Raw genomic sequence first — 15,226 nt, 5'->3', positions numbered from 1 at the left:
GCCCCCCGCCGCCCGCCCCGCGCCCGCCCCCGCAGCGCCCAGGCCGCGTTCGCCGGCAGAGGTGGAGGGCCGCGCACCCGAGGGGCAGCTGCGACGATCGGGGTCGGGCTATGAGGGCAGCACCAGCTGGAAGGCGGCCTTGGAGGGTAAGCGCCGAGCGGCCCTCCTAAACCCCCAACCCTCGGCCCGGACCCCGGGTCAGAGTCACCTTGGCCGAGCTCCCGGAGGGGAGGGCGGGAGCACCGGGAGGATTGATTTCAGGGCAATCAGATGCCACATGGCGGAGTTGGGGAGGACGTAGCTAAGGACTACCTTCGGTTACAGCCTTGACCCCACCTAGGCAGCTAACCCACTCTTTGACCTTGGGAGCGGGTTTCATGCTCTGAGCCCCAGTCTCCTCCAGAATGAAGGGGGACAGTTCCTGGCCGGCTCTCACCTGATGTGCATGTTGAGAGACTGGCTTAAATCTGTAGTGGTGGAAGTGTTTTGGGCAAAGTGACAAAAGCTGTAGACCCCAGAGAGGGTGCCCCTGCGCTGTGGGAAGGGGTGGGGGCGCTGGCTGTGACCGGCCCACCTAGGGAGGAGAGAGGTGGAGAATATGCCTCAGGCTCTTCCTTGCAAGGTCATGAGTGCCACCTACCCCTTCCAGTCAGATGGGCTCAGGGAGTGACCCTGGCCAGCCAAGCCAGCAGTAACCAAGTGGAAAATAGAATTCAAGTTCATGAGCTCATTAGGGAAACTTTGTGGCCTGGGGTGTGGGGGGGGGGGATGTGTGTGGGAGATGCTGGAGTTGTCAAGGGAGAAGGCTGGCCCTCTGGACTTCAGATATTCCTGACATCCCTGGTCCAAAGGCTGAGAATCTGGGCAGCATTAACTAGGGAAGCCCAGAGCCTGGGTTGCCCAACCCTTGGGGGCAGAGTATTAGAAAAGGCAGGCTTCCGGTGTGCCTGGGTGGCTCAGTGGGTTAAACGTGGGACTCCTGATTTCAGCTCAGGTCATGACCTCACAGTTGGTGGGTCCGAGCCCAGCATCAAGCTCTGCACTGACAGCATGGAGCCTGCTTGGGATTCTTTCTCTCTCCGCTACCCTTCTCCCTCTTTTTCTCTCTCAAAATCAATAAATAAACATAAAAAAGAAAAGAAAAGGAAAGGAAGGCTTCTTGGAGTGGGTGACCTCTTAGGTGTGGAGAGAAAGCAGGGTGCCCCAGGCTTGAGGAGTGTCATGTTCAGGGCCCAGGTGGCCAGAACCAGCTTGTTCCTTGTGGCAAAATGAACTCCAGAGTACCAGAATGGAGGGGAAGGGATGGGAAGCGATGAATCTGGAGGGTCCAGACTGTGAATGGCCACCCAGGCCTCGGACTGTGCTCTGAAGAAACTGTTGAGAGTTAAGAAACTGTTGAGACAGATTTGGCCTTGGGAAAAGTGGTGGTGACCAAGAGGGGTCAGACCAACACCAGGTCAGTGAGGAAGGCGGGTGGGTGGTCAGGGGTGAGACCTGGCCAGCACCTGCCAGGGCAGGTCCCTTGCCAAGGAGGGAGAGATGGGGGCTGTAATGTCAGTGTTTGGCCCAGAGGCTGGTGGGCTGGGGGTCTGGACTGCCTGTGTGGGGAGGGGCTGTGCAAACCCTGGAGGGAGGGGTGGTCAGATGCCTGGGTGGTGATTTGGGACAAAGGAAGCAAAGATGTTGGATGGCGGGGTAGGAGAGCAATTGCAGGCCGGGAAGAGTAGAGTTGAGTAAAGGTGGACAAGCCCCTCTCTCTGTCCTCTGTTGGACACTGACAGATTTGCCTGTGATCCTGGCATTCTTACCGCCCAGGTTATGTCTTGAAGTTGCTCACTCCCTTTGCCTGTAAGTCTTCATTCATAGGCATTCCTGCAGGGTCTGCCCTAACCTAACTCCAGCCCCCTGATGGCTAGGCCGGTTCAGGGGTGGTGTGGCCTCACTCAATGCCTCTGGCTTGCTGGTTCCTATTTTACCTCCAGCCCTGACTTTGACCCGTTCTGCTTCCGGCTCCCAACCGGGGCTGGGTCGACCACCTGCGCTTAGGCTGAACAAGGCCCAGGCCTGATTGCTCTCTTGGGACATGAACTCCTCCACCACTCGCAGAAGCTCGCTGATCTGTTCCCAGTGTCTACCTGCAGTCCAGCCTTGTCTTGCTGGCCGTAGTGGAGCTCCTCCCCAGGCCTGGCTCTGCATCTCATGCCACCTCTGGTTCTCCCCCGGGTCCCTCCAGAAGTAGCGCCACCCTTGATGTCCTTCCTTGGTTCTTGGAGGCCCAGCATCTGAGATGTATGGACTTTTTCTACAGGAATTTTAGTATTGGGTGAGACCTGGTCAGCCCACCAGCCTCTGGGCCAAACAGTTTGAGTCCAGGGCCCCACCGGTGCTCTGAGGGGCTGCTGGGTGCTCCCTTGGCACCCCCATCTCCTGTCATAAGAGGGGAGCTAAGGCACCAGGCCTGGTCTCTCCAGGGTGCTGCTGTGTGGGCCAAAATCACAGGACCGAGGCTGAGGCAGCTTGCTGAGGTCCAAAGAACTCAAAGTCAGGTAAACCCAAGCCAGATCTTTCCACCACCATGGGCTGGCTGTTTTCAAACTTATTTGAACCTCCATTTCCCTATCTACTAAACTAGATAATTCTCTCTGCCTCTCAGGGCCACACAAAGGCGCCGGGGTGTGGGCTCTGTAGGTGACTCATCTGGCCAGCTCTCTGGACTTGGCATCCCACACCCGTGACAGCGGTGGAGGGTGGGGTGGGGTGCAGTAACCTACCTTGAGTCTGCTCCCGGGCCCCAGCTCAAGTCCACAGAATGAGCCGTCAAATGACATTGAGAAACACCCGCGATGGGATGAGCGGTCTGCCCGTCAGTACCTGTCTGAGATAAGACAAGAGATTTCTTGACTTGACCAAGCTGAACACTCAGGGCGGGGGCCTGTGTTGCCTTGCTACCCAGTGCCAGGCATTTCTCAAGCACCTACTGTGTGCCCGACCCCGGGCCGGGGGCTTTTACCACACTATCCCATTTAATCCCCGCACATAAGCTTCAGGGGCTGGTGAGTAGTGTATGTCTTGCAGATGAGGAAGTCCACTGGGACAGGCTCAGCGTCTTGGACGGGCTACGGGCGCTGCCCAAGAACACACGCTGTTTGCTAACGGTTCGCTAACTCGTGTTGGCCAGGAGGGCCGTCTGACCTGAGTTCTCAGGCTCCGTGAAGCGCGTGGCTCTCCTGCCCAGGCGCCCCAGACGCTACTACCTCCAGCACAGACATTTTTGTCCTCCAAACAGGTTAAGTGAAATTGAGGACTTTTTAAATTTAAACCAGAATTAGAGCTCACGACTTCACGGCTTCCCTTAGATGAACAATTAGCTTTATAAATAGAAAGCCAGACAGAAGTTCTCCGGATCAAGCCTTCTCTCCCTGTGGCTGTTAACCTTTCCTTCCATGCCCCGGCCCTGGCCTTGGGGAGTGGCCAGAAAGGTGACCCAGCACTGCTGAGGCCTGGGTTCTAGAAAGACTGGGGATGACTGAAGATGGGGATATTTCTGGCAGTGGGGGTGGGGGTGGGGAAGGGTGAGCGGCTGGGGGTACGGGAGGGGATGGATGGAGTGATTCTGCATATCGCAGGCTATAGATTTTTCAGATCTCACCAATTCTGAATTTTTAATGTTGAAAGTTTCCTGATTAGACATAAACCCACAACTTCCTGGTCAAAACCACACACATGCATTTAGCAAAGCCTTTTAAAATTTTAAAAAATTACCAAACTCTACATTTGAGAGTTTTGAACAGTCAAGACAATGCTCGCCAGACTGTGGCCCTGACAACTTAGAGAGAGGTCAGCAGTGAGTCTCTTTTGGGCTGTGAGTGTGAGGGAGATGGGGCTTCTGTCGGGGTTGGAGCCAGACTTTCAGCAGTTCCTCCTAACATGAGGCTAATTCATGTATTTATAAACACAAATAAACACCCTCAAACTCCATCTGTTGTGGAGTATTGCATAGAAGGAATGATTGTTGAGTTATGCATTTGTTCTGGCCTGAATTGGTTTTTTAATGTATTTTTTAAAGATTTTTTTTCAACGTTTACTTATTTTTGAGAGACAGAGAGAGTGTGTGAGTGGAGGAGGGGCAAAGAGAGAGGGAGATACAGAATCAGAAACAGGCTCCAGGCTCTGAGCTGTCAGCTCAGAGCTCGATGTGGGACTCGAACCCATGAACTACAAGATCATGCCCTGAGTCAAAGTCAGACATTTAACCAACTGAGCCACCCAGGGGCCCCCATTATGGTTTGAATTGTGCCTCCCCCTGCTCTCTCAACTAACCACCGGCACCTGAGAATGTGAGCTTATTTGGAAATATGGTCATTATAGATGTACTGAGCTGTCAGCACAGAGCCTGATGCAGGGCTCGAACCTACAAATGTGAGATCATGATCTGAGCTGAAGTCTGACGCTCAACCAACTGAGCACCCAGGCGCCCTGTTCTGCAGTGGGTGGGCTTCTAATCCAGTATGGCTGGTGTTCTTACAGGACCACGGTCCCAGGAAGACAGAGATACATAGGGAGAAGTCTGTGTGACGAAGAAGGCACAGGCTGGAAGGAAGGGCTGCAAACCAGGGAGGGAGGCAGGTCACCAGCAAACCCTCAGAAGCCCTAGCGTTCAGAGCGCGTGTGTCCCTGCTGGCACCTGGATGGCGGACTTCGGGTCTCCAGAACCGAGACACCATGAATTTGCGGTGTTCTAAGCCATGTGGTTTGTGGGGCTTTGTCACCCCAACCCTAGGACACGAATACAACGTTGTTTTGGATTGTCCAGCCCCACAGCCATCCTCTGTGTGGGCAGCAGTGAGTGATGAGTCAGGACCCCCTAGAGTGTCCTTTTTCTGTCCCTGCTTCGGCGTCCAGAGAGTTATCCCCGTGAGAGTAGGAAGAGGCTCCGGGGCTCTGGTGATACTGGAGCCATATGCACAGATCCCCCCCCCCCCGCCCCCACCAGAGAGCACATCCCTGTGGCCTTCCCTACAGGCTCAGCAGAGCTTAAGGCTGACTAAGGACATTTCATTCAGTGCAGCTACATGAGTACCAACGGGTGCTCTGTAACATACAAGGCCATGGCTGGGCCCTACAGCGGTGAGTAAAGCACGGCCTTTCCCTAAAGGAACCTGTGGGCTCATCATTATTATCATCATCATCGTCGTCATCATCATCATTGTGATTGCTAACATTGAACTAGAGCTTTCTATGCCAGACACATGCTAAGCACTGAATACTAACTTCTCATAAAATTTTAGTAGAGGCAGATACTACTATTACTTCATTTTAAAGATGAAGAAAATGAAATAAAAATAGAAGCTAAGTGACTTTGCACGAAAACTTAACTAATTCATCTATAAAGTGGTGGAGCTGGGATTTGAACTAGCGAAGTGGTTTAAGATGCTGAGCTCTTATCTTCAGGGCACAAAGCATTATGGAGCCAGCGTGTATGGCCTAGACGGGCGTGTAGAGAAGGGAGAGGAAGGACCCATACGGGGCACTGGCCGCAGGCAGTCATCAGGCAGCTGGGGGGAGGGAGCGGAATCATCCCTATGACAAGCTTTGAGGACAACACAGAAGGTACAGAAAGAGCCCGGCCCTTGAGGACAGGCGTGAGTCTCCACTTTTCCCTGCAGCCACCTGCCCCTGGGCTCCTGGCCACTTACAAGTCCTGGAACAGAGTTTGCTCATAGGGAGGATTCCAGAATGCCAGCTGCCCTCACAGGTAAAGATGGCAAACTGAATGCACACGTTTATCCTCTTTCCTTCCAGAAGCCCACTAATGCAACAGTAAAGAGAGTTGTAAAAGGACAAGGAGAGCAGGAGAGAAGACAATTGGGAGTAACACAGTTGGGAGCGAGGGGTCAGTGAGGAGTGCTGGCTGATTCCACCGGCCTGAGGAGGCTGGGAAAGCCGAGGACCGGCCTGAGCCATATGCAGGAACCCTGAAGTATGGAGATGGGGGCGCTGGCCATCACGGCGGCGAGTGAAGATGCAGCTGAAACCGAGAGCTTGGTCGAACATTTTAGAAAGCGGTCCAGCATCTTCCCGGCCGGGGCCAGAGCCTGAGGCTAAGTCTCAGGGAGGCCTCAAGATGGCAGGACATTTGGGACCAAGCAGTTAAGTGGACACTTACATACTGAACGCTTAGGATGGTCTCCCGGCCTCTCTGCCCGGTCAAGCCTTTACCCTTTAGGAGAGAAACAGAAGACATTTCTCCAGGGACTCTGGCTCACCCCAGAGGTAAAGCCTGAGGATGTTAGCGTTCAGAGAGCCTGGAGGACTAGCCCAGCCGGGTCACTCTGCGAGGACCCCACAGTTAATAAGCTTTCCCCAGCAGTTCAGAGACTCCAATGAACTCTTTCCTCCTGTGTTAATCAGGAACAAATAACCAAGGAATTACGGACATCTGAGGAAACTCTGACTTGGAAAGTAGAGACCAAAACAAATGAACAGGAAAAAAAAAAAAAAGCAATTTGGAGGAAACCCAGACTATACAAGGGAAATAAGCTGTCTGCCCACCTCTCCTTTTGTCCTCCCCCTCCAAAAAAGTGTCAGTAATATCCTCAGAGAGAGAAGAGCAACTATGGCGTCGTTAGAAACAGAAACGGGTCTTCAGAGAACAGTAGCCAATCACAGCGAAACAAAAAGCAACCCTGAAAATTAAAAATAATTGGCGAAATGGAAAAGTCCGGAGAGCAGGAAGATAAAGTGGAGAAAAACCTCCCAGGAAATAGAGCAAAAAAGGCAAAAAGATTGTCGATGGAGGGGGGGGTGAAGAAAAGAAATTCAGAGGACCAATTCAGGTGGTCCAATATCTGAAGAATATGACTCCCAGAAAGAGGACAGAAAAATACAAGAGGAAACCACTGATGATAAAATTAAAGAATATTTCCTGAAACCGAAGGACATGGGCTTCCAAATGGAAAGGGCCCATTGACTGCCTACTTTAGTGGATGCAAATGGACCCAAACTAAGGCATGGCAGGCATGATGAAATTGTAGAAGACTGTGTGATAAGGAAAAGATCCTAAAAGCTTCCAGCAGGGGGCAGGAAGTGATTGATATTATTCTTAAGTTTGTTTATTTAAGTGATCTCTACACCCAATGTGGGGCTCCAGCTCACGACCCCAAGATCAAGAGTGGCATGCTCTTCCAACTAAGCCAGCCAGTGCCCTTGGAAAATAATTGATATTAAAAGGATCATGGATGAGAATGGCTCTAGACTCTTCAAGAGCAGCACTGGGGCTAGAAGACAGTTAAGTAATGCCATCAACGTTCTGCAGAATTCTCTGCAGCCTGCGGTAATCAGGTCTCTGAGTTCACAGCCCCAGGGGGAGCATTCGCCATAGGCCACGGTGTGAAGGTTTGCCGCTGGTGGTTGTGTAGTGAGGTGGTCCTTTCTCAGGTAGCTGCTGGAAGATGTGCTCCACCGAGACGAGGGGAGTAAACCGGGAAAGAGGGAGACGTGGGGTAGGAGGTGCCGGAGAGCCAGTACCTGAGCGAGGCAGGGAGACCCTCAGGCTGCTGGCGAAGGGAGATTTTAGGGTGGCAGGTGGGCGTAGAAGGCAAAATTAGACTGGAGCAGCTCAGAACGCTTTGGGGGGATGCTTCTTCAAGAACTCTGTTACGGACTGGATGTTCATGTCGCCTCAAGTGTCACTCAACGGATGAATGCTAAGCAACCACCAACACCGTATATACGTAGGTAGCATATGTCTGCATTCGTACAGTGGGATATCACGCAACCATAGAAAGGAATGACGTTCTGGCACATGCTGCAACATGGATGGACCCTGAAAGCATTAGGCGAAGTGAAATAAGTCAGACACAAAAAGACAAATACTATTACGATTCCACTTGGATGAAATATCTAGACGGCAAATTCATGGAGACAGAAAGCAGATTCGAGGTTCTCAGGGGCTGGCGGTGGGGGAGGGCAGGTGGGAACAGGGAATTAACGCTTACTCAGAAAGGAGTTTCTGTATGGGTGATGAACACGTTAATTTGTAAAACTAAAAAGATAAGATAGTTGCCCAACATCATGGATGTAATTAATGCCATTAATTGTACACTTAGTGGTTAAAATGGCAACTTTATGTGATGTCAATTTTCTGGCAGTAAGAAGAACTTGGGCTCTATGTCTAAAGTCTCAAAGGGTTCTTCCCTTAAAAATAAATTATTTCAGTGATAGAAAAAAATAAAAGGGGAGAAGGCAGAGGTACTGTGAAGAGGGTGTAGACGTGGGCAGGATTTTCAAAGGCAGCAGTGGAGGAAGAGAACTCCGAGGGCAGAGACCCAGCCCCAGGGCTGCGAAGATGGGTTGGGTTATTTCAAGGAGTCCATGTGGCCGAAACCGGGGACCAGGCAGAGAAGCAGCAGGAGGTGAGGATTGGAAAACCCTGACAACCACAGAAGACGGTCAAGCACAGAGCCTTGGAAGGAGGGCTTTTAGGGAGAGAGGGTAGGTCACAGATTCAGAACCGGGCTCCAGAACACAGGCTCTCAGACTTCAGTGTGCATCTGAATCACGCGGAGGGCTTGCTAAAACACAGCTTGATGGGGCGCCTGGGTGGCTCAGTCAGTTAAGTGTCAGACTCTTGATTTCAGCTCAGGTCATGATGTCACAGTTGGAGAGTTCGAACCCTGCTCTGGGTTCTGTGCTGAGCCTGTTTGGGATTCTCTCTCTCCATCTTTCTCTGCCCCTCCCTCTCTCATGTGCATACGCTCTCTCTCACTCTCAAAAACAAATTAAAAAAAAAAAACCACACAGATTGCCAGGCTCAGGCCAGAGTTTCCCACTATCAGGACTTGGGGCTGGCAGTGGGGACTGGCAGTGGGGTGGGTGGCTGAGCATTGACCCGCTTTCTTTTCTCCTCAGACACCACCACACGTCTCCTGCTGGGGGCCATCGCAGTCCTCCTGTTCGCCATCCTGGTGGTAATGAGCATCTTGGGTGAGCATGGATGTCAGAGGATTTACGCAAGTATATACGTAGACACACCTTGTCAAATTAGGTAAAGTCTAATTAGGTAAAGAATGATTTCAGATATACTACGTATTCTATGGGGAGCAAAGCACAGAAAACAGAGTGCTGCTTCTAGATGAGAGTTTAGCCAAAAATAATAGATTCACACATTGACTCCACATGCCCCTTTTCAAAGCCACGCAGGGAAGGAGCGATGTTACTTAGGGACTATTCTGTACCTGCTCCAAGACCACAGAACCAACTGGAGGTGAGTGAGGCAAGCGCTGCTTCTTGAAGGAGATGGTTTGGGGATAAAGGCCTTTAAATATTATGTTCATTCATTTAACAAACATTAATTGAGCCCTGCTGTGTGTTAGGCCCCCTAAATGCTGAGGATAAGAAAGAAAGAAAAAGAAAGAGAAAGAAAGAAAAGAGGAAGGGAGGGAGGGAGGGAGGGAGGAAGGAAAGAGGTAGAGGCTTCTCTGCCAGGGAGCTTCCCATATGGAACTGAAAGGGAGAAAGGAATAAAGAGGAGGAAACTTCTGGTAAGAATAGGTGAGGCTATCTGACCAGGAGATGTGGCTGCTTTTAATGGATTCAAGTCTAAGTGTGTCGTGGGTTCTGAAGAATTTGCAAAGAGATCTCAGCGCTTCTGTCTTTAATCTTTGAGAAGCACCATAAGACCAGAGGCGGGCACCTCAAAATGGGAGGAAAGTCCAATGATAATATCAGCTCCTGCGAAATCCTCACCTTTGGGCATGCACGATGAACAGGGGATTGGTGAGTGTTTGGAAAAGAATACGGTGACTGCTGGAGCCAGCTTGAATTCACCTGGAATAATCACTACAAATTAAATTGGTGTCCTCCTGGCCTAATGCTGGGTTGGGGAGGTCAGAGCAATGCGAAGACATAGCATGTTGTGACTTTAGTAAAGCACAACAGAGTCTCTTTGGAGATCCTTGTGGAAAGCAGCTGAAATGAGGCCACGCTGTGGTCAATACTCCGAGAGATCGCAGCGCCCTGCACGGACATGCCAGATGCCGATGATTTAATTGGCGTCGGCGTGGCTATAGATCCCTAGGGCTGATGTGCCTCAAGCTTGTTCTTGGCTCTGTCCTGGTCTACATTTTAATCAGTCACTCGTATGAACACAACAATGTCTCATGGAATTTGTAGGTGTTACAAGGATCCTTAGGATGACAGAGGAAGGATGCTTTGAAGACAGATGGAAAAAAATCAGGATTAAAATGTACCTTTCAAAACTCAGATGAGCCAATGCGAACGAGATCAAGGTGGAAGAAATAAAAATAAGATCTCCACATGGACTTAAAAAGTGATTTATACGTGTTCTGGACACAGGGGAGACTGGCTGGGAAAACAGACCAGATGAAAACAACCCAAGCATATGTTCTGCCTGCCTAGGAAGGCGCACGTGTGCACATACCCACGGATTCTGTTCATTGAAGCTGTCTGCGTGTGGGGAGGCCCACGGCAACTGGGAGGCAGCATGGCGCTGCTGCTGGGGACGGCGTCACCTCTGGTGTGCTCCAGTCTGTCCTGGTGGCAGCATTTTGATGACTACGTGGACATACCACAGTGAGCCAGACGGGGTCAGAAGGGTGTGGAGAGCATCTTTTGCAAGGAATTATGGAAACCTGGATGAGGGGAGGTTGGTGTCCTCTTCAGGTAGGCAGTGGGAGACAGGCTGAGCTTGCTCTGGGTCACTCTGGGGGCAGAGCCTGGACCCGCAGGTCTAGATCTTAGGAAGGCAGGTTGGGACGCAACAATGAAACAGAACTTGATGGCAGTTCAGCAGTGAAACAGGCTGAGTTGTTAGCTGATGAGGGTGTAGCCGTGATCGGGCTGCCAGTACCCCACCCTGGCTGGGGAGAGAGCACACGTGGGCTCCAGGTCCTTCCTAATTCTGTTTCTGGGGTCCTGAGCTTCCAGGAGTTTGGAGACAGAGAGAGGAGAACCGAATGCAGGGGCTAATCTGCTGTCACTTCCCCTGGCAGTCCTGTCCCTGGCAGCCTCCCACATTTCCCTTCCTGTCTATTCAGTGCCCACCCTATCACCAGCCAGGCACTGCGACAGGTGCTCACCTGGGGAGACAGCCACCTGAGTGATCACCGGAGGGCATGCAAGCCAGGCAGGCGTGGGGGGAACTTTGGGTCCTCGAGCGGGATTCTTCAGGCCCAGGCAGGGGCCGGGTGGCCGGTGGACCCTGAGTCCTCTCGGTCCTCCCGCAGCTTCCAAGGGCTGTATCAAGTGTGAAGCGCCCTGCCCAGAGGACTGGCTGCTTTACGGAAGGAAATGCTACTTCTTCTCTGAGGAGCCGAGAGACTGGAACACGGGCCGGCAGTACTGCCAGAGTCACGAGGCGGCGCTCGCTGTGATTCAGAGCCAGAAGGAGCTGGTGAGCCTGGGCCAGGGGAGGACTTTCAGGGAGGACCACACTCCTGAGACGTGGTGGGCTCTGTGACATGTTTCCAGAATGCACCCAGCCTGGGGTATGCCGGTGGACCCCATGGGGGGAAGGCGGGTTCTCCTGCTGTCATGACCTGAGCTGAACTCAGTATTGTCAAGTGTAAGAATTACAAATTACCAAGGTGCTTGTGGATGAAGAACACGCTGGCATCTTCTATGAGCCCAAATCAGGGCATGAGCTCTCACTTAAAGCCCACAAGCGTTTTATTGGTATGAACGTGACAGGAACTCAATTAATGAGTCCATTGTCCGTTTTGGATTTTGAGGGTGACAGTGGTGTGGCAATCCAAAATAGCAGATAATCTGAAAATCACTGCTTTAAAAAAAAAAATTTTTAATGTTTATGTATTTTTGAGAGAGAGAGAGAGAGCGAGCATGCAAGCACATCGGGGGGAGGGGCAGAGAGAGAGGGAGACACGGAATCCGAAGCAGATTCCAGGCTCTGAGCTGTTAGCACAGAGCCTGATGCCAGGCTCAAACCCACAAACCACAAAAATCATGACCTGAGCAAAAGTTGGACACTTAACACACCGAGCTATCCAGGGGTCCCTAAAACTCTGAGCTCAGAGGACGAACTTTGTTCCAGGCTTCCTGGTTTAGGGGGCATGCTCCTGGGGTCCAGAGGCTGTTGCAGGCAACTGCTGGGAGGGAGGTCAGCGTGAGCACAGGGCACTCTGTGACCCCAGCAGTGAGGGACCCCCCCCATCTTTCCGTGTCTGTATGTCCTGGGAGCCCGCCTTCTCATCTGAGGTTAGTCTTGGGATGTCTGAGCAGTCAGGAGACCTCACATGACTCGGGTCTCCCTCTTGCCTTGGTACAGGAGTTTATGTTCAAGTTCACGCGGAGGGAGCCCTGGATTGGCCTGCGCAGAGTGGGGGACGAATTCCACTGGGTCAACGGGGACCCGTTTGACCCGGACACGTGAGCCGAGGCTTCATCTTCTGGCCCCTGAGCTTAGACTGGGGAAGAACGAGGTCCCTGCACACAACCTCCCCCAAGAGAGAAAGCCACTCGGGTCTGGGCCAGCTAGAGCTACTACTGTCCAGGGTCAGTGGCGTGTGACCGAGAACATGATAAGGGCCTTACCTCTCTCTCGTCTCATGTCCGGCCTGGTTTGGCGGTTCTGCTGTACGTAGTCATCGGAGATTTCTGCTGCCAGGCCTTTTCCATCTTGGGGCTCCCGGTCAGTGAAGCAGCTTGCCTGCGTGGCTCAGTGTGGCTCCGAGGAAGGGGAAGCCAGGCCCCGGATGTCCCTCTGCATTGGCCAGAACCCAGCCACGTGACCACTGCTGCCGTGAGGGAGAGTGGAGACGGGCTTCTGTTCTGGGCCACCTTGTGTTGTCTGAACCTTATTACCTTGGAAGAAAGGGGCTCTGGGCACTGGGCACATTCTTTTAGAGAAAACATCTCCTGAGGGTGCTGGGGGCGTGTGCAGGGGTGCTGTTGCTTGTGGGACCGAGCGGTGTGGACGGGAAGGTGTGATGGGGGGCAGGTGTGCCTTATAAGGGACTGGTTTGTGGGGTGCCGGTGGCAGTGGTCGTAGGAGGCGGGGTGGGAGTGCATGTCTGTGGCAGTGGGGGGTAACGCTAGCCGAGGGGCGGGGTGCAGTCCAAGTTTAGGGAAACACAGGGAGGGGAATAAGAACCTCAGCTTCTAGTCCAGACCCTGAGAGGCTGGCGGGGGGCGGCCAGCTGCTCACCTGATGATGATGATGATGATGATGGTGCAGGAGGGACCCCAAGGCAGGAGAGGCCGGAGGGCTGACCCCTGGCACTGCACCATGGCCTTCCCACTGCAGCTGGCTGGGGGTGCATCCATCGCTGGTAGCCTCTTGCCTCTTTTGACCTGGCTCTGTGCCCTTCATTCTGCACCCCTCTTTGTCCTGTCTCTTCCTTTTTTTCTCTTTCCTTTTCCTGCCTTCATCCCAGGCATATCCTTAGAGCTGCTGAGAAGTCTTCCATTTTCTGCCCCTTTTTCCCCTCTTCTGGAAGTTTCCTGGTCCCAGGAAGGGGTTCCCAGCATGCTGACCACCTGTCACCCAAAGGGCCCTTCGGTCACATTTCTCTGGCACTGAGGTGGTCCTGCCCGGCACTCTCTCTTGGGGTCATTCTGGTGTCCTCTCTCATGAGACCCCAGCTCCAGCTGTGGCAGGGGACTCAGATCAGGGTGCCCAATGAGGTTAAGAAGCAATCTTGAAGTTCCCAGGAATGATTTTAGGTAGAAAGGACCCCCATCCCCCACATCCACTGATGATGTCAGTGAATGAATCTGTGGGCAGCACAGCCTGGGTATCCAACGCTGGGTTCATAGGGTCCACCCCTGTGAGGTAGTTTCACTCAGCTCGTCTCTGCTGAGCATTTCCTGTGCTAGACTCTGCGTGCTGTAGGGGAGCCGAGATGAGGGAGGCGTGGAGCCCACTGTTCAGGAGCTGACTGCCGGGGGGCAGCGGGGCTGGTGGGGACAGGCAGTGCCCCATGGTGCAGGCAGGTGCTTCGGAGGGGGGGGTAGGGAGGGCAAAGGGTGGTCCTGAACCGGATCCTGGCTCATGGGATGAGTGCGCTGACTTGGGAAGGATAGGAAGGTGCAGGTTGTGTTCAGGAGAGGTCTGTGGGCATTCCCCGCGCGCCTGGAGCCGTGGTGGACACAATACGGAAACAATGAAAGTCTGCACTAGGAAGTTATGTAGGGGCCAGAAGTACTGGAAGGTGGCTCCAGAGGCAAGGGACAGGTCACAGGGCTTCCAGGCCACGCAGTGATGGACTGTGTGTGCCAGGTTGTAATCGCCTGCTCTCTTGTCTTCTGGCCCCAGATTCTCCATCTCGGGCCTGGGAGAGTGCGTCTTCGTGGAGCCCACGAGGCTGGTGTCAACGGAGTGTCTGATGACCCGGCCCTGGGTGTGCAGCAAGATGGCCTACACGTGAGGTGGGTCAGGCCAGAGGCGGCCCTCCAGCCAGGCTCCGAGACCTGCCCACCCCAGGCTCTTCTCCAAGGCGAAGCAGTGAGGAGGGTGGCCTCCGCCCGGCCCCCATCTAGGGCCCACAGCCCTGGTTCCTGGTCTCCTCGGCCCCAGGCAGGTCCTGTGGCTCAGCCGTCAAACCCCACATGCTCAGTAGCATAGGTGTCCCCCAAACACACACGCACACACACGCATGCACGAATACGTATGCACAGGGTTCCTTCTCAAGTTCAGAGTCCACCCTTAGCCACCCCAGCAAGTCCCTCCCTGGCCCCAGGCCTGGAATCCTTCTTCCGGCACCAACACAGAGTGCATTACAGTCATTTCTCCGGGGTGCTGGAGAGGCAGGGAGTAAGCCTTCCTCTCGCTGGGCCCCCTCCATCCACCCTGTTTGCCTTGCCCGGGGTTCTCAGGCAGGCCCCCGCTGCGTCTGTGGTGCTGTGGTGTTGGTCACTGATGGAATAAAGACATGACTGGCGTCCAGAGAAATCTGCTGCCCTTCGTTCCAGGGTCACAGCTGGGGGGAGGAGCAGACGGACACACCTGTGGGTTCCTGTCTGTGGGGAGGTGCCACCAAGATGCACTTGATCTCCTGTGGCAGGGGGCAGCATTTGGGAACCGAGGACAAAAAACACTTTCCGTGGCCTCAGGGCACCCTTCAACTTCACTAGGCGACTGAGTTATTCTTAGATGTCTGAAGGGTGTGTTCCATATGGCTCCTTCATTATTATTCCACCCAGTATGACAAACGTTTATTCACATCACACCTACCGTGTGCCAGACACC

At 53.2% G+C, this 15,226-nt stretch overlaps 1 protein-coding gene across 1 annotated transcript; it reads left to right on the top strand.

Annotated features, from left to right (window-relative positions):
- Positions 1 to 4: 4 nt before the first annotated feature.
- On the top strand, positions 5 to 14,929 carry CLEC2L (C-type lectin domain family 2 member L; the record flags this gene model as incomplete). Its single annotated transcript, XM_029917901.1, has 5 exons — positions 5 to 146; positions 8,911 to 8,985; positions 11,247 to 11,413; positions 12,305 to 12,405; positions 14,294 to 14,929. Coding segments are annotated over 5 exons (597 nt in total), but the record flags the coding sequence as incomplete, so codon positions are not given.
- Between the last annotated feature and the right edge of the window lie 297 nt (positions 14,930 to 15,226).

Source organism: Suricata suricatta, chromosome 2 (assembly GCF_006229205.1).
Source record: "Suricata suricatta isolate VVHF042 chromosome 2, meerkat_22Aug2017_6uvM2_HiC, whole genome shotgun sequence".
NCBI classification, from domain to species: domain Eukaryota; kingdom Metazoa; phylum Chordata; class Mammalia; order Carnivora; family Herpestidae; genus Suricata; species Suricata suricatta.
The sequence above is the reverse complement of the archived record's forward strand: the minus strand, read 5'-3'. Positions and strand labels throughout refer to the sequence as shown.